This window comes from Diceros bicornis, chromosome 6 (genome assembly GCF_020826845.1).
Source record: "Diceros bicornis minor isolate mBicDic1 chromosome 6, mDicBic1.mat.cur, whole genome shotgun sequence".
Taxonomy (NCBI): Eukaryota; Metazoa; Chordata; class Mammalia; order Perissodactyla; family Rhinocerotidae; genus Diceros; species Diceros bicornis.
In genome coordinates, this window is record NC_080745.1 from 22,088,620 (window position 1) to 22,115,907 (window position 27,288).

Below are 27,288 nucleotides of genomic sequence, written 5' to 3' on the forward strand. Positions count from 1 at the left end.
ATAACAAGTAATGGTGATGATGACAATAATAATAATGATAATTGAATATTTACTGAACATTGACATTTACCAGGTAATATTCTAAGAACTCGGCATATATTAATTTACCAACTCCATACTAGCCCTATAAGGAATATACTGTTATTAGTAGCTAACACACAAGACACTGGGCTACCAGCTCACTATTCAGAGCAACAATGACCATGGCTACTACTGCAGTGACCATGGTCCTGGAATTAGAATCCAACGCCCTCATCACAAAGGCTTTACTTTGAGAAACACGTTAACGATCTTGAAAAGCACTGAGAACTTAAGGATAACAATAGACTGCTTTTCTCTTTGGGGGGCATGGGTTTCCAAAGACTCCCCTCGAGCTGCATGGATCCTGCTCCTCAATCACTGCTCTCTGAGGATTCTGACAGGGTGATCGCCACTTACTCAATAAGAGGACTGAAAATCCACAAAGGTTTCCCCATGGAATGTCATTGAAAGAGCTCCAGTATTCCACTTTGGTAAAGTAGAGGATGACAGGAATACAGGTGATGAAGACGATGTTAAACACACCCAAAATGGACAAAAATAAGGCGGCTTCTCCAAACTTAGCACTGCCCAGGAGGAGCTTGAACAGAACCTGCCGGAGAGAGCAGAGGAGGAGGGGTGAAGGCTTGGACTCCAACTTGCCATAAGTGGAGCAAGTGCATTCGGTAAGGTTGGGGCTGGACCACAGCCCTGATAACTGTATGACAGGTAAGTTCTACCTTACGAGGCCTTCAGTGGAGGGTGGTGGGATTTGACTGTGCTCACTTATACACATATCCAAATCTCAGTAACACTACGATGGAGAGTTACGCTCTAGCTACACAGAGTATCTTCAGGAATCATGGGTTTTCACACTAGACTTGATTTGTCTGTGCTGGGTTCATGACACCATATCCCAGCTTCAGGGAGTCTGAAGATGAGGAAGCCACATAAATTAGAAATATCTGCCATGATTACACATTTCCCTCAGGGACCCCTAAAATTAATCTCTGACCTTGTACACCACATTTTGAAAACCACTGCCCCCAAGAGGAAGGGCTTTGGCTGCAAAGACATTTTCTATAAATTGAAGGTTGAGGGATTATAACACTCATAGCTCATCCCACCACCCCCATTCCAGAAATGGCATGGGTTTGAATGGAATGCACCCAACTTTGATTTCTTGCACCTGGTCTTATTTGTACATATTTCAGGTATGTGAAAGGCAGAAGGCGAGGACAAATGTGATTGGGGTGGCCGGGAAGCTGAACTCACAGAGGCAGAAGATCCCAGGCCAACCCCTATGTTAGTGAACTATCGACAGTGTTGGAACTGGTGGTCCAATTTGAGTCTCTGCATTGTTGTCCCTCCTACTTTCCTGCATCTTCCTTTTTCAGCCATTTCACAACTCTTTCAGGTATTTCTGGGCATACATGCCAAAAGCATGTAAAAGGAAATAAATGTTTTCAGCCTTCCATCTACCAGGCCCTCCGGGTAAAGGGATAAAGATCAGGCACTGGAGGAGATGGAAATGGAAGTCCAAATCAGAATATCTGTGTTCATTGTAGATTGAGTTTCTATTTGCTCTCTGCTTCCCATTAGCACACAGCTAATTGAGTATAGCAGAGTGTGCCCTTTTAATATTTTCTGCATTTGGATAGTGGCTTTGAAGTCTCAGAATGGTGCTAGACTATCACATCCTCTTGGTGAGATGTGTTCCAGAGAAGGACGATGACATTGTGTCTCTCTCTGTGGGCAGCAAGGGCAGGGAGCTGACGAAGGATAAGAAGGTACAGTTATTTCACTTTCCAAAACCATAAAATGTGTTACAGAGCTGGAAAAAAATGCCTTTTCTTATAATTTTCTACAGTTCTTAATTTTCTCTATCCTACTGTCTGGATCCACAAAGGGCCAACAAGTCTTAAAGCTAAAATCTCATTTCTTATTGAATCCTCCAGGTCAGTTTCCCAACTTGGAGACCAGAAAATGTTTGCATTCTCCACTATGGATCTAAAGAGAAGGAGAGAGGAAGAAAGGGGATGCTAGAGGAGAGAGCAGCCAGGAGGCAGGATTGAGCAGGGGAGCAAATAGCTAGGGACCCGAGTGTGGGGATAAAAACTGTTTCATCTAGACCTGAAGTTGGGACATGCTTTTCAATGGTTCCCAACGTTTTGTCAAAAATATTTTATAATTCCCACATTAGAGTAGTTGTGCTTTCATTTCTTCAGCCTGTGGGCAATGCTTAAAATGCATATGGATTCATAGTGAGTACTGGTGGCTGCAAAAACCAGATTACAAAAGATTTAAATGACAAAGCTGCTCCAGATATTCAAATCTTCATGCCCCATCTGGTGGGAAATTGTCTGAGCAAACACTGAGCCAGCCAGTTAGGGCCCCCAATCCTTCTCCCATCCTTGCCCAACAATGGAGTCACTAATCTGACTGTGATCCATTGTTCCACCCATTTTATCCCAAATGCTGCAAATGTATGGCCATTGACCATTGACGGAAAGGCCTAGAGAGCCAAAGCCAAGAGCAGTTGCATGCCTCAGCACTGCAAGTCTCAGTTTGCCTAGTACACATTGAAAACAACTGCTCATCTCAAAGCACGGGTACCATCAAAGGCTGAAGTAATGGGCCAGCCATGCTGAGACCTGCTGTCGTCTCTGAGGAAAACTCAGAGAGCTTGCTCTCTGTGTGCTTACCTTGTAGAGGGCAGACATGGATGCAGAGCCCACCACCAGTGCTATGCCAATGACAGAGTGGCTGTGGAAGCCATCTGCGTAGGTCATCATCACGATCCCAGCGATGGCGAGGATGGCAGCCACAATCTGGATGGAAGGAAGAAAACGGTGGTCAGGGTAGTGGTGGGGATTTGGATGGGCCACTTAAGTGCCAACGAGGTAGAAATGTTCATGGGAGTTCAATAACGGGGGGGGAGAGTGGTCTCTCCTTTTCAGTCCTTCTTTGGAGAACAACAAGAAAAGCCTGCTCCCCTGTCTAAATTTTTGTTCCTGCTCAGAAGGGGACACTTAGCGAAGCTTGGCATGACCGAAGAACCTGAAACAGTTGGCAGCAAGGAGAGGCACAATGGCTTAGCATCACATGGTGGCCAGTCACCGTCACTCTTGGAAAGTTGAGAGGAGGTGGTTGTAATCCCAACAACAGGTAATTTGGCCATGACAATACCTGGACATTACCTCTTGGTTCCTCCCTGGAAATTACCTCTTAGTTCCTTCCCAACCTTCTGAAAGCACCTCCTGTAATCTTGCTGTTATGTATTTCATCTCTCAACAGAGAGGGCACAGTGAGGACCACAGTCTTGGCCTCATTTCACACTCCAGCACTAGGGTCTTCCGACAGAGTGTGCATCACCTGCCAATCAGGGCTACAAACAGTGTCCTAACCCTGGAGGTGCAGTTCCTTTTCTTAGCTGCTGCAGGACCCTCTCCCCCGGGCCCCTGTATCCTGTTCCTGTCCAGATACAGACTTCTCAGGTTGAACGGAAGCTCCAGGTAGATGTGCACATTCCTGCTGTGCAAGTGAAATCGTTGGAGTCCACAGGAGATCAACTCCCGGGGATAACATTTCCCAGAGGAGAAACGCATTAGCACAGAGAGGAAGTACAAGTTCTAATCTGAGGTGGTCATGGAGCTACATAAATGTCGCTGGGTGGGAGGTGGCAAGGGGGTGATGTACGTAGAACACGGGGAGGGCAGAACAAATGTGTGCAATACAAGTTTCAACAACTGGATTTACTGAGAGTTTTATCCCTCTTACAGATCATTCAAAATTGACCTCAGCTATCTATAACAACATCAAACAGCTAACATTTACTGAGTGGTCATGGATAAGTGTATTCTGTGTAATTTTCTCATTTAATCCTCAAAATATGTAAATATTATCATCCATTTCATTTTATAGACATAAAAATTTAGGCTCAGAGAGGTTAACTAACTTGCCCAAAGTCACAGAGCTGGTGTGGCAGAGCAGGGACACAAATTCCAGGTCTGTCTGATTGCAAGTAAGTGTTTATATATATAAATAGGAAAGTATGATTCACATAAGAAGGCACTGCCAGCTATACTCTGAGATTTGAACTGAGGTTTCCTTCATGGTTTAAACATAAAATTTTAAGTTAGTGAAAGGTGCTGTGGTTGAGTCTCACAGTTTGTCTGAGTTATAGACTTCTTCTGGGGTATTCCTCATGCAATATTTTCATCTAATGATATGCCCATAACACAGAGCTCCCTGAGAGAGCAGGTGATTATCGTTTCCTAGAGAAGAGCCAGGCCCTAGTTATCTACTTGTTCTTTCTGGTTTCATAATTCACTTTTACTGGTGGCATCATTCTGCATCACATTGTGCAGATATTTCATATTCAAATGCACGTGTACTGCGTACAACTGTTCATTAAGAGAAAGAAACAGAGATAGCAAGACAATAAGCGCACGCCCCCAAGAGAATGAGAAAGGAGCAAGTGAAAAAGCAAGCAGGGAAAGGGGTGGTTTCTGCTCCAGGGCACACACATCATGCAAAGATGCTGCTTGGGACAGTTCAGCCTGGCTGGGCATCAGAGGTCAACAGAGGGAAAAATATTTAGGAAAAGAAGGGAGGGAAGAAGATAGCTAAATTTCACATGATTTGGTGTATCTCTAAAGGTACTTCAGTCTTTTAATACTTAGGGCTGAAGTTTGAGGAAATGAAGGAGAACAAGGGGTTATTTTTTCCTGACCACCTCCAAGGCAGATTTCCAGCCTCTTCCTCTCTCTTCTCTATTGATTAAATAATAAACAGCTAAAAGCTTCTGCCTGAGCTGTGCTGTGCAGAGGAGTTGAAGGAAGGGGCTGGAGGGATAAGAAATAGACAGTGTGGGTGGTCACTGGCCTTCCGGCCAGCATTTGAGGAGCTCAGGCCTCATGAGTTCATTATGACAGGTGGCCCGGGGAGATAGTGATCCCTTTATTCACGCCTCTGGATTTTCTCATCTCGGGGGTCCCAACCCCAAGTCACAGGACTGGCCAACCCAGCTATGGGGCACCCACTCTCTGGGCATCAGCAGCCCTCCTGGGACCCCCAGCCCTAAGCCGGGGGCCCGACCAAGGTGCTGGAGGGGAAGCTGGCGGCTCTACCCCACTCTCAATACCCCTGAAGCAGAGCAGAGTTGGAATATACCCTACGGGTTTGTGGCACACAGCCTGAGGGTCCTTCCTCAAGCCTGGAATTCCTTTGGAGGTTCCAGTTCTATCTTTAAAAATAAGTGCCTATTTCACATTTTATTCCATAACATCTGGGTTTCTTGGTTTACACTTGAACTATTTGCCTGCTGTTTCCTGCACTAACATGAACTCTCCGGGAAGGCCGGTCAGGCTTGTCCCGTGTTTTCACATGCACCTCACCTCCCAGATCTGGGCGTCCCTGGGGGAAATACTGAGTCTGAGACGAAGCAAAAACAAGTGAATGTCCCTATTTCCCCATGCCTCTCCCTTCTCACACTTTCCTGTTGCCCCTCTCCCCCCGTGTATCCCACTGAACTATCCTAAAACAAGCACTTTGGGATCCAGACTGATGGGTAACAGCGGCCTTGAGACTCAGAGGGGTGAGAGCCACCATCTCTACTTCGGCTGGGGAAAAATCAGCTGGAGAAGAGGAAGAAACGCAGGTGTGGGAGACACGGTGGCCAGCACGCTGCCATTTAATCTCTTACTGGTGGCCTCACCGAGTGTGGCGATCCCGCTGTAACCTGTCTGGCCCTGGGGTTCCAGACTCAGAGCCCCAGCAACTCAGTGACGTGCACTGTATCCCCCATGGCCACACTGCTCCCTCTCCGGTGTGGCCGAGAGGGAAGGATTGCGAAGCCTTGAGCGTGAAGGAAGAACGAGGAGGGCGGTGCAGCACTCACGAAGTCCGCTCCCCTCTTAGCCCAGCGCCGCTCCCTACTCCGGCTGAGAGTGCGACGGGCTGCGCGTCCTCCGCCAGACAGAGCCCCATCTGTGATGCATTTCAGATTTGTACAGTTTGGGCAATTTTGAAAAAGGGAAAGAACAGACTAATTTTTAAATATATTTCCCCCAGCTCTTTTTCTCCCAACTCCTGGACTGCTCTCATCCACTCAAAGAAAAAGTCTGCAGGGAATTTAGAGATCCTCTCATTCATCCCTCTTATTTCGGGGCTGGAGAGGGATGTGGGCTGTGAGCTCCTCATGCTGTGCTCAGGGGGCAGGGGACAGCCTCCCTAACAGACAGAGTCAGGATCAGAAGTCGGAGTTCTGTGCAGGGAAGGTCCCTGTGAAACACTGAAAGCATTGTAATTACTGAAAATATCAGCTGGAATCTGATTGCGACAGGAGCTGGTCTGAGAAAAGGTGCAGGATCCCCAGGGATGTGCTGCTGGGGTTCGAGGGCCTGCCTGGCTGATCTCTTAGCTTGCCTTCTTGCTCCTCGTCAGTCCCTCCTGGTTTGAAAGCCCTAACTGTAGTGGGCAGTTATGAACAGCCGGTGAACCATCAGAGAATCCTGTCTTCCATTTCCCCTGAGCTGTGGGCTGGGGATGGCCTTTCTGACCACAGCCGGGTGGGCTTCGGCTTTAGGAGGGGCCGTACTTTGTGCCCCCCGAGTTTTACTTGCTCTCATTCTACTGCTGCTTTTGCTACACAAAGCTGCCTCCCTAAAGGTTTGTCAGCTTCTGACACCGTTGACAAAAGAACTGGGCTGATCCATCAAACCCCTCTAATTGAAAAGGAATAACAACAACAACGTTGTGAAAGACATTTATTGAGTTTTATGTGCCAGGCACGCATCACCTTATTTAATTCTTACAACTGTTTCATAAGATGAGCACGGATATTGTATTTTAAAATGAGGTAAGTAAGGCTCAGAGACATTAAGTAACTTGCTCAAGGTTCAACAGCTTCTAAGAGGGAACCAAGATCCACACCCTAGACTGGAGCACCCCTGTTCTGTTAGAAACCCTGAGTCTGGAGAGCCAGGAAACAGATGAAAAGCATACCTAAGCACAGAGTCAGAGGGTGACACAGGGGCCAACTTCGGCTCCTTTCAACAGTCGCCTCTGATGCCATAAGTGGCCGGATGTCCCCAGCCTTAGAATATACATTTGCTTCCTTCTGTTTTGTGCGCATGACCTGGACCTGTTGATGTTTTCAGGAACCACAGCACTTGTGATTTGAGTAATTGTCTTAATAACACAAGTCCTCTGTGCAAGCTGTCCCCAAACATAATGCTGGGGCTCCACCCTGGTCTTTATGTCTGTGTGACTCTCAAGCTTACTGTAGGCTTGGCTCTCCAGGATGGGGAATAGTGTTAGCTCCCTTCAATTTTTGGAAATTACCCAGTGGAAGGTACTAGCTAACTAATAGTCTGAGAGAAGTTTAAGAGAACCCATGCACCAGGTAGCTATTATCTTGGGCTTAGATCTCCATCTCTCTATCAAGGGGAAACTTGCAGTCACTCTGGCCAGCTGCTGGTCTCTCACAGATTTGCTAGCTCTCTGAACCCTTGAAGACAAGAAGAGGGAAGTCTACCACGACTTAGAGTGGGAAGCTCTTAGATGACATGTCGCATACTTCTAAGAGGAGTAGTGATTATCAGAGAGACCCACACTGCACAGTGCTTTACAGGTTATAAAATTCCATCACCACCACTGGCTCCTTGGACCTGTGTTTTGGTGCTGGCCTAGAGCCGAAGGCTTCAACACAAAACTTCGTTCCATCTACAGTGGTCAGCACAGACCAGATGGATCAAGTGGCCAGGCTGGTTAGACGGTATCAGTTTAGGGATGTTATCCATGTACAGCAATAAAGGAAAGATCTGGATGTTCCAGATTGTTCTCTATGAGTCTAGGAAGCTTTCAAGTATTTTCATATCTCCTTCTCTTAACCTCTAAAACTTTCCGTTTTTTTCTGCTCAGATACAGAATTAACCCTGAAGCTTCTCTTCCCAGTAAGAGGGTCTCATTTGGAATTTGCTGTGGACATCAGAATCATGCCAAAAAGTTCCATGAATTCTCTTGGCTCTTTGCATCAAGATAAGGTCATGAAGGACATGCGTGGGTGGCATTGGGCCCCAGGACATCCGAGTCTTCAGCATCCAGCTAGACAGATTACTGCTGGAAGTACCTGCATTTCTTGTGGAGAAATATTAGATCACTTATTTGCTGAAAGCTGTTCTGGGTGGTAGCACAGGGAATGAGTTTTTATTCCAAAATTAACACTAAGCCTCAAAACAAATTCTCCCCCTACTGCAAGCTAAAAATACGACTCAGCAGCTGACTCATGTCCCCACTGCTGTCTGAGTAACTAGGTGGGTGTGAATCCACCATTAGGGTGATGTCATTGTTCCCAGGATGGTGAGTGAAGGACACAGTAGAGGGCCCGGAGTCGGCCCTTGCTGGGTGCCAGCATGGCTGCTCTCATGGGGCTGCTCATCAAAAGAACTCTCAGCTTCGTGGCCGGCCTACATGGTCTGAGGGCGCAGGAAGGAGGAAGAGATGCACTCTGGCCACGAGAGAACTAGCTGCATGGCCAAATCCTCTTTTCGTCCTTGTTTGTGGCTAGGTAATGATGGGGCCGTAGCAGCTGCTGGCCACCAGAGGGAGACAAGCGGAAGCCACCAGGATTCTGTCCACGCTAAATCTTCCTTTTATTCAGGGCAAGTCCCTCTATATTTCAGCTGATTTTGATAGTGCATTTATCATATTTCACACAACTGTTACAAAATTTGACTAGCTAAATTTGACTAGATTTTAATGGAATTTACTAAGTCTCGGTGGTAACAACAAGAGGTAATTCAAGGGGTATAATTTCACTCCCCCTTTGTCTAGGGTGGGGAGGAAGTAGGACGGTCCCTCCACAGTTTGGGGTCAGTGTGTGCCTGGCCCACTTTGGCTTGTACACATGGTCCAGACAAAGGGCCTACTGAGACCGCACATCTGTGTGGATGCGCAAAGATCCTTTGGCTTTCAGATACATCCTAAGCAGAGAGTGGCAGTGTTAGCAGAGAGCTCCAGGCTGCAGGGCACTGCTGCCCATGAGAGAGGGGGATGAGCACGCAGAGAGGGGAGCACATCACCCATCCCAGGTGGGGTCCCCAACTGGCACACACTTTAGGGAATGCTTGTTGAAATGCTTGAAATGAAAGGTGCTTTAATGAATGCTTGTCTAGTATGGTTTGCAAGCAAGAAGGTTTGCAAGGCACACCAAGAACGGGGCCCTCTGCCGGGCTCCTTTTCTGCTGCAGATCAGAAAGAAAGTGGTCAGCAGCTTATGCTTATGGTCCAGCACATGGAGCTAAGCAAGCCAATGGGCAGGTTTCGGTTGGCATGACTGAGTGAGGGAGGAAGACAGATAATAAGGAACTTACCCTCACTCCCATGAACCTGTCCCTGAGAACGATCCATGAGAGCAAGAACACAAAAGCTTTGTTGCAGCAGAACAACACGGAGACATCCGTAGTGTTTATTTTCTTTATTGCATGTAAGTATAGGTAGTTTGTGAGTGTCCAAAGAACACCAAAGGGTGCTGCCTTGGTAAAAAACACCTTCAAAGTCAAGCCATTGTCTCCAAAAAATCGACAGCATTCCCTAAAACAAGGAAAGAGAGGCAGTGTTATTATAGTCTTGGGTTGAGACAGACTATTTTTTTCTTATACCCAGCTTTTGTTTTTAGCAAATATAGGAAGAGTTGTAGTCTTTTTATTTATTATTATTTTTTATAAACATCTTTCTATTAAAGCTCTTCCATCGATTGCTCTAGACTATAGAAGAAAACATCGTACAATGATCTGATGTCATGGATTATTCCTTCTGTTCACGTTAGGTTCAGAATTGATGGTTCTAGACAGAAGGTAATGTTGGGATTATCTGATCTGAAGAAGGCCCAATTCCATGTTGATGGACTGAGGGATTCTGTCGCTTGCTTAGTAAGAGAAGGAAGTCACTAGATTTTTTTTTTCTTTTGAGAGGGGTGGTGGATACTTGAAGAGAACATTGAAGCATATTTTTAAAAATTTGCCCCAGACTGAAACTGTCTTTGTGATCAGGCAGGGGAAGTCATTTCTTGGGTACATCTAATACATTTTGGCTATGATACAAATAGTGTTAACTATCTATACATTTTCTCCTTGAGGCCATTTTTAGAGTTTGTTATTCCACCAAAGGAATAACATGAGGAAGTTCATGTCTCCACCCGTCTAAGAGACTAGCACAGGAGGAGTGAGCAGATCCAAGAGTTCAGCATCTTAAGAGAGAATGAGATGAAGGAACACCTGTAGAAGAAAATTTTTCAATGCCATTCTAGATTGTAGGGGGAAGGACCATTAATATTTGAAAAAACGCTAAAGAAAAATAAAGCCAACCTTCCATATGCAGAAGATAGTAGAGGAGGCTGCTGGATAGAGAGCATGGAGAGAGCCCTGAGAGAGGCCTGGTCTACAGACAGCTGCCTGCTGCCCACATTGTCGCGGAGCGAAGATCATTGTTCCTCCGGGCCTGACGAGCCAGGCAGGGAGACTGACGAGCAAGGATGCACTGCTCCTACAGCTGTCACTGTCCAGGCTCACAGACACGGCCCAGCGTGGCCGAGGTATCAGTCACTAAGGGAGGACAGGAGTCAGCGAAAGAAAAGATACAACCAGAATAATCCAAATACACCAGGGTGGGGGAATAGCTGTGGCCTGTGCCACTTAATATTAAAATGCAGCAGTAAAGGAGGAAAACTAAAAACAAGAGTCAATGGGGATTTGGTGTGACTTTTAATTTAATTTTGTTTGTTCTTACCATCAGTCTAAAATGAAATTTGCCTTTGTTTGTTGCTCAACTATAGGATATCCATAGAAGAAACAGAAAACTCATCACCTTTCACTGAACTCAGTCCTATGTTGCTTCTAAACAATGGAGCACCAGGTAACACATTCCAATCACTAAATTTACCATCAAATCAATTCAACTGAATTGATCCCATTTTGGCTTTATATAGACGAAATTCTTGTCTGATAGGTTGATATTTATGTTTGACATGTAATTTTTATTTTTTTTATTTTTAAATTTTATTTATTTATTTTTCCCCCCAAAGCCCCAGTAGATTGTTGTATGTCATAGCTGCACATCCTTCTAGTTGCTGTATGTGGGACGCGGCCTCAGCATGGCCGGAGAAGCGGTGCGTCGGTGTGCACCCGGGATCCGAACCCGGGCCGCCAGCAGCAGAGCGCGTGCACTTAACCGCTAAGCCACGGGGCCGGCCTGATGTGTAATTTTTATACAATAGGTCAGCTGCATTTTCTATTGGGTTTTCTCAAGCCCCTATTCACAGAACTGTCTTCTTTCCCCCAGGGACAGTGACCAGGGACGGCTTGCTTCATGTTTGTGATTATGGGCTATAAAGTGATACCAGTCTCTTGATTATGATCAACAGGAAATACAAGTATTCTTTCCTGCCATTAATGTCAACCTATTTTAGCTATATTTAGAGGTCACCATTGTAAGGGAACACAATGCAAGTAGGATTTCCAAGTTTCCCTGACTCACTATTATAAAAGATGATTCAAGTTGTGGCAGGGGCCATCCAAAGTCAATGGGACATCTTACATCCTCTCTGAGAGTCTATGTTTGATTCTTCCAAAGTGTGATGGTTGTAGAAATCATGGGGAATGGGTGGGGTACAGACATGGCTGCATATTGATGGTCCAAGTTGCTGACTGGAAGTGGGGAGGGAGGTACGGATCCATCCTGGAGATGGAAAAAGCAAGATTACTGGGCCCAGTAGAGCTTTGCTGGCCATTTGAAGACTCATGGCCATGGGATTACAGCTCAGGTGGGTAGATCTTGGTTCCGATGAGACCAAGATGATTGCCCCCACCCCCAGGCCAGTGATTCTGCTGTTTTAAGACCAAAGACTGTGTACCAATCCTTGTTGGTTGGCTTGTCCATATACACCCTTGATTGCAAGGGGACCCAAGAGAGATGAGAAGCACAAGTCCATTTCTGCCAGAGACTTCTTCTTACATACAAAAAATAGAGTACAGTAGATCCTCTCTTGACTGGTTTCACTTAACTGACAAGACAGTTTAATGCCCTTCATTTCCTGGCAGGCTAAAGGCCCAAGGCTGGCAGGTTACTCTCCAGCACGCCCAAGCTCTTTGCTTCCTACCAATTGAGTCATGTGTTGACCGAGATTTAGATGTGTTTGTTTCTAATCCTGCTTGTGTCAATTGTTCTTGGTTATTTCAATTGGATAATTCAATTAAATATTTCCTAAACCAATGAAATATGAGTGAGAAAAGAAATTTGTGTTTTCCCTATGAAATCTAAGGTGAGAGCTTCAAAGAAGATTCAATAAAAGCAAGTCACTAAAATATTGCTATTGAATTAGGTGTGAATGAAATACTGTGAGAGACAGGAAAAATTGTAAAAATATATAAATTCTGCACTCATACTATTTGACAAATACCTATGCTCTTGATACTCTTTAAAGAACCCCAACTGTGATAGCCTGGCTTGGTGGATGGCTTGTCATTTGATTCAAATCAACAAACAATTGCTTATCACTTGTTATAATCACAATTCTAGACAAGGTACTGTGGCTGATACAGAACAAGCAAACAGTCCCTGTTCTTGAGAAGATTATGGTACAACTGGGAAGATAAGGCTGATTCCTCAATAGGAAGCAATGCAAGTTTAAATATAAATAATCACATATTAGGTGGTGTGGAATATAATAATGCTATAGAATTTGTGTCTAGTGGAGAGAGTTGGACTGATTGGAGAAGGTCTCATAAAAGATATGGATTTTGAATCAAAAAATACCTGGAGATGAATGAAAATGAAAACACAACATACCAACTCTTAAAGGATGCAGGCAAAAGTGGTACTAAGAGGGAAATTTATAGCAATACAGGCCTACATCAACAAACAAGAAAAATCTCAAATAAGTAATCTTAAACTACACCTAATAGAACTAGAAAAAGAAGAACAAACAAAGCCCAAAGTCGGCAGAAGGAGGGAAATAATAAAAGTTAGAGCAGAAATAAATGAAATAGAGACTAAAACAATAATAGAAAAGATGAATGAAACTAAGAACTGGTTCTTTGAGAAGATAAACAAAATGGACAAACCCTTAGCCAGAATCACTAAGAAAAAAAGAGAGAAGGCTCAAATAAATAAAATTAAAAATGAAAGAGGAGAAATTACAATGGCTACTACAGAAATACAAAGAATATAATAGAATAGTATGAAAAACTATATGCCAACAAATTAGATAACCTAGAAGAAATGGATAAATTCTTAGACTCATACAACCTCCCAAAACTGAATCAAGAAGAAATAGAGAATCTGAATAGACCAATCACAAGTAAAGAGGTTAAAACAGTAATCAAAAACCTCCCAAAAAACAAAAGTCCAGGACCAGATGGTTTCTCTGGAGAATTCTACCAAACATTCAAACATTCAAAGATTTAATACCTATCCTTCTCAAACTGTTCTGAAAAATTGAAAATAGGACACTTCTTAACTCATTCTATGAGGCCAACATTACCCTGATCCCCAAACCAGAAAAGGACAACACAAAGAAGGAAAATTACAGGCCAATATTGCTGATGAACATAGATGCAAAAATCCTCAACAAAATATTAACAAACCAAATATAGTAATAGTTTAAAAAGATCATACACCACGATCAAGTGGGATTTATACTAGGGATGCAGAGATGGTTCAACATCCGCAAATAAGTCAATGTGATACACCACAAAACAAAATGAGGAATAAAAATCACATGATCATCTCAATAGATGCAGAGAAAGCATTTGATAAGATCCAACATCCATTTATGATAAAAACTCTCAATAAAATGGGTATAGAAGGAAAGCACCTCAACATAATTAAGGCCATATATGACAAACCCACAGCTAACATCATATGCAATGCTGAAAAAATGAAAGCCATCCCTCTGAGAACAGAAACAAGAGAAAGGTGCCCACTCTCACCACTCTTAGCAAAACAGTACTGGAGGTTTTGGCCAGAGGAATTAGGCAAGAAAAAGAAATAAAAGGTATCCAAATTGGAAAAGAAGAAGTAAAACTCTCACTGTTTGTGGTTGACATGATTCTATATACAGAAAACCCTAAAGAATCCAACAGAAAACTATTAGAAACAATCAACAACTACAGCAAAGTTGCAGGGTACAAAATCAACTTGCAAAAATCAGTTGCATTACTATACACTAATTATGAACTAGCAGAAAGAGAAGTCAAGAATACAATCCCATTTACAATCGCAACAAAAACAATAAAATATCTAGGAATAAATTTAACCAAGGAGGTGAAAGATCTATACACTGAAAACTATAAGACATTATTGAAAGAAATCGAAGAAGACATAAAGAAATGGAAAGACATTCCATGCTCATGGATTGGAAGAATAAACTTAGTTAAAATGTCCATATTGCCTAAAGTAATCTACAGATTCAGTGTAATACCAATCAGAATCCCAGTGACACTCTTCATGGAAATAGAACAAAGAATTCTAAAATTTATATGGAACAACAAAAGACTCTGAATAGCCAAAGCAATCCTGAGAAAAAAGAACAAAGCTGGAGGCATCAGAATCCCTGACTTCAAAATACACTACAAAGCTATAGTAATCAAAACAGCTTGGTACTGGCACAAAAACAGACACACAGATCAAGGGAATAGAACTGAAAGCCCAGAAATAAACCCACATATCTATGGACAGCTAATTTTCAACAAAGGAGCCAAGAATATACAATGGAGAAAGGAAAGTCTCTTTAATAAATGATGTTGGGAAAACTAGACAGCCACATGCAAAAGAATGAAAGTAGACCATTATCTTACACCATACACAAAAATTAACTCAAAATGGATTAAAGACTTGAATGTAAGACTGGAAACCATAAAATTCCTAAATGAAAATATAGGCAGTAAACTCTTTGACATTGGTCTTAGCAGTATTTTTTTGTCTACTCAGGCAAGGGAAACAAAAGAAAAAATAAACAAATGGGACTACATCAGACTAAAAAGCTTCTTTATGGCAAAGGAAACCATCAACAAAATGAAAAGACAACCCACCACTGGGAGAAAATATTTGCAAATCACATATCTGACAAGGGGTTAATTTCCAAAATATATAAAGAACTTATACAACTCAAAAACAAAAAAACAAACAACCCAATCAAAAAATGGGCAGAGGATATGAACCCACATTTTTCCAAAGAATATATACAGATGGCCAACAGCCACATGAAAAGATGTTCAACATCACTAATTACTAGGGAAATGCAAAGCAAAACTACAATGATATATCATCTTACACCCATCAGAATGGCTATAACTACAAAGACAAAAACTAACAAGTGTTGGAGAGGATGTGGAGAAAAGGGAACCCTCATATATACTGCTGGTGGGAATGCAAAGTGGTGCAGCCACTACGGAAAACAGTATGGAGATTTCTCAAAAAATTAAAAATAGAAATAGAAAGGATCCAGCTATCCCACTACTGGGTATTTATCCAAAGAACATGAAATCAATAATACAAAGAGATCTATGCACCCCTATGTTCATTGCAGCATTATTCACAATAGCCAAGATGTGGAAGCAATGCAAGTGCCCATCAACTGAGGAATGGATAAAGAAGATGTGGTCTAATAGCCAAGACATGGAAGCAACCTAAGAGCCCATCAAGGGACGAATGGATAAAGAAGATGTGGTATTTATACACAATGGAATACTACTCAGCCATAAGAAATGATGAAATCCAGACATTTGTGACAACATGGGTGGACACTGAGGGTATTATGCAAAGTGAAATAAGTCAGAGGGAGAAGGTCAAATACCATATGATCTCACTCATTAAGTAGTAGATAATAACAACAAACAGGGGCTGGCCCAGTGGTGCAAGCGGTTAAGTGCGCGCGCACTGCTGCAGCAGCCCGGGGTTCGCCGGTTCAGATCCTGGGTGTGCACCGATGCACTGCTTGGCAAGCCATGCTGTGGCGGCATCCCATATAAAGTGGAGGAAGATGGGCATGGATGTTAGCCCAAGGCCAGTCTTCCTCAGCAAAAAGAGGAGGATTGGCAGATGTTAGCTCAGGGCCGATCTTCCTCACACACACACACACACACACAAAAAACCAAACAAACACATAGAGACAGACCTTGGATTGGTGGTTACCAGAGGAGAAAGGGGAAGGGGGGAGGGGGGAGGGTGAAAGGGATAATTGGGCACATGTGTGTGGTGATGGATTGTAATTAGTATTTGGGTGGTGAACATGAGAACATGATGTAATCCATGCAGAAATAGAAGTATAATGATGTACACCTGAAATTTATACAATGTTATAAACCAATGTTACCACAATAAACCAAAAAAAAAAAAAAAAGAAGATGTGGTCTATATATACAATGGAATACTACTCAGCCATAAAAAAAGACAAAACTGTCCCAGTTGCAACAACATGGATGGACCTGGAGGGTATTATGTTAAGCGAAATAAGCCAGACAGAGAAAGACAAATACCATGTGATTTCACTCGTATGTGGAAGATAAACAAACACATGAATAAGGAGAACAGATTAGTGGTTACCAGAGGGGAAGGGGAGTCTGGGGGAGGGTCAAAGGGGTACAGGGGCACATATGTATTGTAACCAATAAAAACTAGACTATTGAGGGTAAGCAAGAGGCAGTCTATACAGAAACTGTTATATAATAACGTACATCTGAAATTACACAATGTTATAAACCAATATGACGTCAATAAAATAATTTTTAAAAACATATGGATTTTGAGCTGAACCATGAAGGACAGGTAGGATTTATGCAGTTGGAGTCAGGGGAGAGATAATATTCTTAGAGAGATAACAGAAGAAATAGTACCCATGAAACAAGAACAGTTGGCAATAAAAAAGGAAATAATCTTGGAAATTAAATAAAGGATATCCAAATTAAAAAAATTAATAGAAGAGTGGGAATTTAAAGTTAAGGTAATCTCCCATGAGAGAGAAAGAGAAAGAGAGAAGGAAAGAAAAGATAAAATTAGAAGGTCAAGCCAGAACACCCAAAATTGAACTAAAAGAAATGTCAGAAAGAGGAAATGGAAAAAATGAAGTGGAGGGAATTACAGAAGAAATAATTCAAGAAATTTTTTTAGAACTGTAGGGCATGAGTCATCATAACGAAAAGGCCTACCAACTACCAAGCAAAATGAATGAAGAAAAAAAACCACAAGGCACATATTTGTCACATAAAGGGATAAAGATAAGAATTAAAAGCTCTCAAAAGAAATAAAACCAATTGGGTTGAAGAGATAGGAAATCATAATAGCACTAGACATCTCGACAACAAAAATGGAAGCTATCCAATAATGGCCTTAACATTTTTCAAGGAAATTTTTTTCAAACCAGAATTCTATAACCAGTGAACCACCAATCAAATGTGAAGGTAGAACATAGATATTTTCAGTTATGCAGTACTGGAAAACATTGTCTCCCAAGCCACTGGAGGATAGGCTGCACCAACACAAGAGTATAAAGCAAGGAAGAGGAAGGCACAGCAGCAGGAGGCAAGGCTCCAATAGAGGCAAGAGTGAAAGCTTGTCCCAGAGGATGCTCTGTGGCAGATCAGGGAGGCACAGAAGGTTCTAGGAGGAGAGTCCCTAGGAAAGTCTTGTAATTAAGCAAGAACAGAGAAAATATGGATAAGTTTTTGAGACGGTGAAACATTTAGGAAAAAAAATAGCAATCATTAGGAAAAAAAATAGCAATCATTAACAGAAATCAAGGTAAATGAGACAAAGATTGCTGGCAGGAGAAATGACAAGTTGTTCACACAACCTGACCGAGTCGGTAAGCAAGATTTGCATGCATATAATAATGAAAACGCTATTAACGCAAAATTGGGATAGCATTATATTGGAGGGAACAGAATCAGGGGAAGTGGGAATAAGGTGGGATAGAAATCAATGGATGTCTACATTTAAGAAACATGGAGACAAGAATTTAATTTAGGTAAATTGGCATAAATACCACAAGAATTGGGAGTGGCTGAGAGTGAGCAGGTGTGGAGCAGGAGTTGCTGTTTTTTATGATAATTCTTTTACTACTGTTTTGCTTTTCCAAAGTAAACACATGTATTAAATTGCTAAAAATAAAAATTATTTAAAAACACATAAGAGAAAGGTCAAGTCACTGTGGTTGCAGCTGACATGTGAGAGCTGAGACAGCTTTGAGGAGTGCAGTTTGAAAACCACAGATATAGAAAAACTCGACAAGTTACAGATAAGGATGTTGTAGCCCAGACAGATTAGACGACACACTCAAGTTCAATCAGATAGTGGTGGAGTAACCCTGTAGCCTGTGCTCACTCCTCAAGGAACACTCCCAATGATCCCCTCTCTCTTTTGGATCCTTTCCATCACCATTTAAATATGTCTAAACCTTGCCAACCTTAAAATACTCTCCAAAACACCATCAAGATCCGTCAGCCCCTTTACCTCTCTCTTCCACTCTTTCAGAGCCAAACGTTTTCAGAATAGTCATCTGAACTCATGTCTCCTTGACTGCTTCTCTCACTCTTCACTCACTCTAATCCAGTGTCTGCTCCCGCCACCCACCCAAACCACTAGACTGATAACTAATGACCTTGGAGTTGCTAAATCCAATAGGTACTTTCCTGTGTTCATCTTACTCTTGGAAGCCTCTGACATTGCTGACTGTTCCTCCTTGAAACACCCTTCTTGACTTCCAACTCAGCACACTCACCTTGGTTTCTTCTGTCTTCTCCACACCCTTCCAAGCAAGACTTCCTCTGCAAGACTTCTTTGGTATTTTCCCAGGGTTTTCTTTTAGTTCCTCCTCTTTTTACCCCGCAGTCACTGAGCAATCTCATCTACTGTCATGGTTTCACAGCCCAGCTGATGACTCTCCAGGCAAGACATCTCTTCTATCTGATCTGCATCTGCATCTGCATCCTGGACATCCAGATACCTCAAATTCAGCCTTCCCAAATGCATGCTGTATCTTCCACCTCAATTCTCGATCATGATATGGTACCATGATTCATATTTCTACCCAGGCTAGATACTTGGGAATTCTTCTTAACTTCTCCTTTTCCCTCTTCACATCTAATTCATCACCAAGGCCTACAGACTATTTTTCCTAAATATCTTATTCCCATGGCCCCTATATTGCCTGGCTCAATGCCTCTATCCCCTCTTACTTGGACTACTACTGTTGGAATCTAATTGAGCTTCTCTCTCCACTGCTGTCTCTTCTCCAATTCAATCCATTCCATACTCCATGCCACAGCCAGAGAGGTCCTCCTCTTCCCTCACTTTCCCTTAGGATAACGGCCAAGGCTTACCAGGTCCTTCCTGACCTGGCCTTCACCCGTCCTTTAGCTTTATCCGTCACCACTTCTCCACTCCTACGCTGAATTGAAGCCACTTTGAACTCATTTCAGTTCCGTGAATTCAATGCTCTTTCTTCCTCTGCTTTAGGTTTCAATGGATTCTCTATTCCCTTTTCCTGAAACACTTTTCCTTTTTCCTCTTTCTTTGGTTGATTTCTTTCTATCTACTGGGCATCAGCTCATATATCCTCTTCAGTGAAATGCTCCTGATATGTACTCCCCAAATCCCCTGTACTCCTCATCACACACACAGAACCCTCTACTGTAATTGCAGTTCATTGTAACTGCTTATTTGATCGTCTGACTTCTTCACTAGAACATAAGCTCCATGTGGTCATTAGACTTGGGCTTCATCTTACATCCTCAGGGTATATAGGTTAATATCTATATAATATGTTATGATTTGAAATTTTTTGCATAAATGAAACATTAGTCATATTTTGTTACTGCAAATTTGCATTAAAATGTGACTGCACTGTATTTTAAAAAATTTCCAAATGATTCTCAGGTACAGCTAAGTTTGGATCCAAAAGTTCCTGCTGTGTCTCTCTTTCTCTGTTTTCTTTCTTTCTTTTAAAAAAATATTTTTAAATTGTGGTAAAATCCATATAACATAAAATTTACCATCTTAACCATTTTTATGTGTACAGTTCAGTAGTGGTAAGTACATTCACATTGTTGTGCAACCAATCTCCAGAACTCTTTAATCTTGGAAAACTGAAACTCTGTACTCATTAAACAACTCCTCATTCTTCCCTCCCCCAAGCTGCTGGCAATCGCCACTCTACTTTCTGTCTCTATGAATTTGAGTCCTCTAGGTACCCTATCTAAGTGGGATCATATAGTATTTGTCCTTTTGTGATTGGCTTATTTCACTGAGCACAATGTCCTCAAGTTCATCCATGTTGTGTCATGTGTCAGAATTTCCTTCCTTTTTAAGACTGAATAATATTCCACTGCATGTATGTACCACATTTTGTTTCTCCATTAATCTGTCTATGGATACTTGGGTTGCTTCCACCTTTTGACTATTGTGAATAATGCTGCTAAGAACATGGGTGTACAAATACCTCTTTGAGACCTTGATTTCAATTCTTTTGTATATATACCCAATAGTGGAATTGCTGGATCATATGGTAATCCCATTGTTTAATTTTTTGAGGCAAATGGTTGCACCATTGTACATTCCACCAAAAGTATACAAGGGTTCCAATTTCTCCACATCCTCATCAACACTTGTTATTTTCTGTTTTTTAAATGTTTATTTTTATTATAGCCATTGTAATGGATGTAAGGTGATATCTCATTGTGGTTTTGATTTGCATTTCTGTCATGATTAGTGATGTTGAGCATCTTTTCATGAGGTTGTTGGCCATTTGTATATCATCTTTGAAGAAATGTCTATTCAAGTCCTTTGCCCACTTTTCAATTGTTTCTTTTTGTTGTTGTTGAGTTGTAGGAGTTCTTTTATATTCTGGCTATTAACCCATTATCAGATATATAATTTGCAAATATTTTTTCCCATTCCATTGGTTGTCTTTTCACTCTGTTGACTGTGTCCTTTGATACACAAAAGTTTCTAATTTTGATGTAGTCCAATTTATCTCCTTTTACTTTCATTGCCTATGCTTTTGGTGTCACATCCCAAAAAGCATTGCCAAATACAGCTCCGTATAGCTTTCTCCCTTAGTTTTCTTCTAAGACTTTTATAGCGTTAGCCCTGACATTTAGATCTTTGATCCATTTTGAGTTAATTTTTGCAAATGGTGTAAAGTTAGGATCCAACTTCACTCGTTTGCACGTGGATATTCAGTTTTCCTAGCACTATTTGTTGAAAAGTCTGTCTTTTCCCCATTGAATGATCTTGGCACCTTTGTTGAAAATGATTTGACCATATATACGAGGGTTTATTTCTGGGTTTTCTATTCTATTCCATTGGTCTATATATCTGTCTTCATGTCATACCACACTTCATGCCAGTTTTGATTACTGTAGCTTTATAATAAGTTTTGAAATCAGGAAATGTGAGACTTCCAACTTGTTCTTCTTTTTCAAGATTGTTTTGGCTATTTGGAGTCCCTTGAGATTCTATATGAATTTTAGGATGGATGTTTCTATTTATGAAAAAACACTGTTGGGATTTTGATAGGAACTGCATTAAATCTGTAGATTGCTTTGGGGAGTATAATATCTTATCAATATTAACTCTTCCAATCTATGAACACTGGATGCCTTTCCATTTGTTTGTGTCTTTTTTAATTTCTTTCAGGAACATTTTATAGCTTTCCATATACAAGTCTTTCACCTCCTTGGTTAGGTTTACTCCTAAGTATTTTAATCTTTTTTGATGATATTGCAAATGGAATTGTTTTATTTTCTTTCTTTTTTAGAAATATTTTTTAAAAATTGAAGTATAACATAGATTTCTTTAAGTGCACAAAGATTAAGGTGTATAGTTTAATTTTCACAAAGTAAAATCATACATGTAACATCATCTCTACAAAGATATAGAATGTACAAGCACTCCAGAAGCTTCCCCTGTGCCCTCTCCTAGTCATTTCTTATCCCTCTAAATATAATCATTATGGAGAGTTCTGTCTCCATAGTTAATTTTTTCCTTTATAAAGATGGAATCATATAATATGTACTCTTTTGTGTCTGGTTTCTTTTACTCAATATTATGTCTGAGAGATTTTATCCATTTTGTTGTAAGTAGCAGTAACTCACTTGCTATATAGCATCTAACTTTATCAATATACCACAATTTACCCACTCTCCATAGTTGATGGACATTGAGTGGTTTGGAATATGAATAATGCTGCTATGAGCATTCCTGAATATATCTTTTGGGACACATTTGTATGCATTTATGTTGGATATATATCAAAGAGTGGAAATGCAGGATCAGAGGGTATGTATATGGTTAGCTTTAGAAAATACTGCCAAACAGTTTTCCAAAGTAGTTGTACTAGTTTATACTCCCACCAATCTTTTAATTGAAACTTTAGTTCATTTACATTTAATGTAGTTACTACTATATTTGCATCTAATTCTGTCATCTTACTATTCTTTTTATTTGCCCCACCTGTTCTTTATTCCATTTCTTTTTTGGTGAGGAAGATTGGCCCTGAGCTAACATCTATGCCAATCTTCCTCTATTTTGTATATGAGATGCCTCCATAGCATGGCTTGATGAGTGGTGTGTAGGTCTGTGCCTGGGATCCGAACCTGCGGAGCCAGGGCCACTGAAGCGGAGTGTGTGAACCCAACCACCGTGCCACCGGGCCAGCCCCTCTTCTTTATTCTTTTTATTTATCCTCTTTTGCATTATTATGGGTTAATCAAATTAAAAAATGATTCCATCTTCCCAACGTTAGCTTGTTAGAAATACATTCTTTTATTATTCTTCCAGTGGTAGATATTATGACATGTATTCTTGACTTATTAGAATATATTTTACTCGATAATTTCATCACTTCTTGGACAATACAAGGGCCTTATAATGCTTTAATTCCATCTACACATTTCCTTACCATGTTTTGGGATATTATTGTCATGAATTTTTATTGTACATATTTTAAAACCCTGTAACACATTATCACTACTGTTTTAGACAGTATTCATTTATATTTTACCACATATTTACTCTTTCTAAAGTTCATCATTCTTTCCTGAATTGTGCTTCCATCTGGGATCATTCCTTCTGCCTAAAGCATCTCTTTAAGTATTTCTTCTAGTGTTGGTCTGTTTGCATGAAAACATCTTTATTTTGCCTTCACTATTTAAAGGGCATTTTCACTGGGTTTAGAATTCTAGATTGACAGTCGTATATTCTCTTTGCCCTTTGAAGATATCATTCCATTGTCTTCTGGCTTTCAATTTTTCTATTGAGAAGTCAATTGCCAATTCTTATTTTTGCTCTTTTGATGCCAACGTCTCTTTTTTCCTAGCTTCTTTTAAGATTTTGTATCAACTTTGGTTTTTAGCAGATTTGCTATGATGTTCATAGATGTGGTTTTCTCTTATTTTTTGGGGTTGGGATATATAAATCTTCTTGAATCTGTAGCTTGATGTCTTTCATAAGTTTTGAGAAATTTTAGGCCGATATACTCTCTCCCCTTTACTCCTGGGACTCCAATTATACACATATAAGACCTTTTCACTATTCCCTATATGTATCTTATGCTTCCTTTTATATTTTCCGATTTTTGCTTCAATCTAAACATTTGTAAAAATATTTTCATTTTACTAATCCTCTCTTTTGTTGTGTCTAACCTGCTGTTAAATCCATCGAGAGATTCTTAATTTCTGTTATTATGTTTTTCAGTTTTAGGATTTCCATTTGATTACTTTTCATAGATTTTAGTTTTCTGATGAAATTCTTCATATATTCATCTATACTTTTGAATATTTATTCAATTATTTGACAGTGTGCATTTGATAACTCCAAAACCTATAAAATCTCTGGATTTGTTTCCAATCTTTTTTTTTTTTCTTGAGTTTTGGTCATCTGGTCCTATTTCCTGGCAAGCTTTGTTACTTTTTATTGATGACAGATTATGTATGAAAAATTATAGGTCTGTGGATGATGTTATCTTCTTCTAGTGTGGATTCAATTTCTTTCTGCATGAAGATTACTTTGACTAGTTCATGCTAACCAATCTATGGTTTTTTCCCCCCTACTCTTAGGTCACAGCCCTTTCATTTGTCTCAACTGAAAGTCTCTCCTGTGTGGTAAGTTTGAACCCCAATTTTTCACTCCAGGACCATGAGGCAATTAAATCTTTGCCCCTGTGTCTGGCCCCAGATATCCACAGCTTAGGAATAAGCCAATGCCTGAAGGGTAACTGCACATGGAAGTCAGGTTCACTTCTGTTCAGTTATTTTTCTCTGAGATCTTGAATCAGTCTCAACTCACGGCTGCCCTGGTAGCCTTGAATTCCTAGTTTTGTCTTCCTATCCCAGTGTGTACTATAAGCTCCATGCTGCTGATTTCTGCTTGGCTTCTACAATCCACTCTGTGAACAGGCAATTCTGCAAGAGGAAAAAGCACCAGCAAGTGTGAGGTTCCCTTCATGTGTTTTCCTTTATCTGATATCTTGGTGCTTCAAGTCCTGGCTGTACTGGTTGCTCTCTGATGCCTTCAAGCAACTTTCTTTTTTAAGTATTTTTTCCAAGTTTTATAGCTCTTCTCAGAGGAAGGGTTAGTCTGACTTATTCTCTCATAGAACTGTCTTCCTTGTTTAAGCAGCTAAAATTTAGAAGCTCTAAGGAGGTTCTGAAATGGCTCTGAGTAGATGATGATAAATAAGCTATAAGAGTGGCAAGCTGATGATCCCTGGGCCCCACTCCAGAGATTTTGTTTCAGTAGGTTTGGAATGGGGCACAGAATCTTATACTTTTTAAAAGATGCTTAGGCAATACTGATAGATTCTGATGTATATCCCGGTTTGGGAGACAATTCCCTTATCACTATCTTTCCAAGTGTGTTTGAGGACACCTGTATTAGTAACACCTGAAGTACTTGTTATCACCCTGGTCTAAGCCACCATCATTTCTCAGCAAGAGAAATGATTATTATCAGCAAATTATTATCTCCATTTCTACCTTTGTCTCCCTCTTTTAAAATGTAAGTCAGACCATGCCATTCCTTTGCTCAGAAACTTCCATTGGCTTCCCATTTTATTCAGAGTAAAAAATGTAAATCTGGGGGAAGATTTGCACATAGTTCTCTCCCTCATCACTTCAGGTCTCTAATTAAATGTCAGAGAGGCATTCCCAGACACCATCTATAAAATAGTAATATCAGTACCTAATCACCCCTTCATTTCTTTATCTCTTTATCAGAGACTTATCACTCTCTGATATGTCATATGTTTACATTTTTACATGACATGTTTACTTTTTTTGGTGAGAAAGATTAGCCCTGAGCTAACATCTGTTGCCAATCCTCCTCTTTTTGCTGAGGAAGACTGGCCCTGGGCTAATATCTGTGCCCATCTTCCTCTACCTTATATGTGGGACGCCTGCCACAGCATGGATTGATAAGCGGTGCGTAGGTCCTTGCCCAGGATCTAACCTGTGAACCCTGGGCCGCCGAAGTGGAGTGCACGAACTTAACCACTACGCCACCGGGCCGGCCCCTACATTTTTTTTTTATTTTCCCTGTTCTTCCACCAAAATATAAGCACCATAAAGGCAGAGACTTTGTTTTATTTACTGCTGCATCTCCAGTGCCTAGAACAGTGACCAGCGCATCATAGGCACTCTATAAATACTTGTTGACAAAGTGAATTCCTGTTTCCACACCAGATGGCTGAATTAGAATTTGGGGTATGGGGCCAGGAATATGCATTTTTATCAGTTATCTAAAATGATACTCCAAATAGTCCCATGTAATTTATTTCCAAAAATATTTGTTTTAAAGGTAAAAAAATTTTTTCAAATGGAAACCAATCAAGCCTATAAATATCACCCATCCTTAGTTTCAAGTGTCATCCTATTTCTGGCTATGCTAGGAACCTTGGTATTCTCAGAGAATTAATGAAAATAAATGTGAAAGGGACTCTGAGCTCTGTGGATGTGTATTTGTGTGTGTTACTTTCTTGTTGTATGCATATTTGTCTTGTTTATTGTATTAAAGTATTTAAAGTGAAAACAGAAAGAAAAAGACAATTTCCTGAAGGAAAACTTTATAGAAACAGCCATGGCTTAAATGTGGCATAGCTAATGCCACCTTTAAGCTAGGTGACTACAGAATATCAAAGATAGAACTCTTTAAATTGGAGTCCAGATCATTTAATATCGTGTCACTTCCAGGACTCGGTTATTTGATCTACTTAAAGATACTGTGCGCGAATGTTGTTTTATCTTCATGTTGTTTAAGAAAAAAAAATCTAGAGTGATTGATTTCTGAAGCAGAGGACTCCTACTGCCATTTATGGAGGTGGAAATGGGAATATATATTTTCACTGATTAAGTCCAAATGCAGTCTCTGAAGAGGGTAGGGGCGTGGAGTTAAGATGTAGAGGGGATATCACTTCTACAGATGCCAAGGCACTCCAGACAACTCAATTCCAAGGTGAGAAACCAGACTTTTAACTTTGTTCATGCAAGAACTATCCCCAGATACAAACCATTAAGATAGTGCTTGCTGAAACAAAACATGACCAAGATCTCACTTTCTAGAACAACAACAAAAAAAGTGGGGCAAACATACGGCCTACTTTTATGTTAGCAGGGGGCAGGGGCAACCCAAGAAATTTGGTGCAAACAGCATGGAGGACTCTGGGAGATATGGAAAGTCCCTGGGGGACACAGACCCCTACATTTTGTGGGGACCTTCGGGTCATGAACAAATTAATGCTGGTTTTCAAAGTGCCCACTGTTAAAACCAGGGCAGTCTGATATGTCTGAGAGGACATGCAGGACATGCCCAGCTGATGGCAGTCAGAGGCTCCCTCCATTGAGCATGGTGTGGTGCCAGGGAGATGGGGCTCAGTGCCAGGGCAGGGAGCTCAGGAAAGAGCTTAGATTCCTAGGGAGTAAATCCAGCCTTGAGCATAAGGAAGGGAGACTACTGATTTTGTTCCTGGATCTCTCTGTATTGAGCGGCTGTGGCCTGCTTTTGTACCTGTGGCTCAAATCTTTGTATTAAGTTCCTTCTGTCGGGGTCATTAATAATTCTATCGGCCAATGTTTTTGACCCCCACCATCCCTGTCCACAGCTTGTAGTAATCTTGCATTAATGTTGCTATAGCTTAATGGTGATAGAATATATTTCTATTTCAGGGATACACATACATAGTAGGAGATCAAAAACATGTATATCTAGGTAGATTGA

The 27,288-nt window shown here is 41.0% G+C and overlaps 1 protein-coding gene across 2 annotated transcripts in view; it reads right to left on the bottom strand.

The window, feature by feature from the left end:
* SLC35F3 (solute carrier family 35 member F3) overlaps positions 1 to 27,288 on the bottom strand; it is a 414,557-nt gene that overhangs the window by 5,521 nt on the left and 381,748 nt on the right. For both annotated transcript variants that reach the window (XM_058543009.1, XM_058543010.1), the window contains 3 exons: positions 9,396 to 9,615; positions 2,724 to 2,849; positions 439 to 631 (listed from right to left, as the gene is read on the bottom strand). In XM_058543009.1, the coding sequence (XP_058398992.1) occupies positions 439 to 631; positions 2,724 to 2,849; positions 9,396 to 9,615 (539 nt within the window). The remainder of the gene's footprint in view (positions 1 to 438; positions 632 to 2,723; positions 2,850 to 9,395; positions 9,616 to 27,288) is intronic.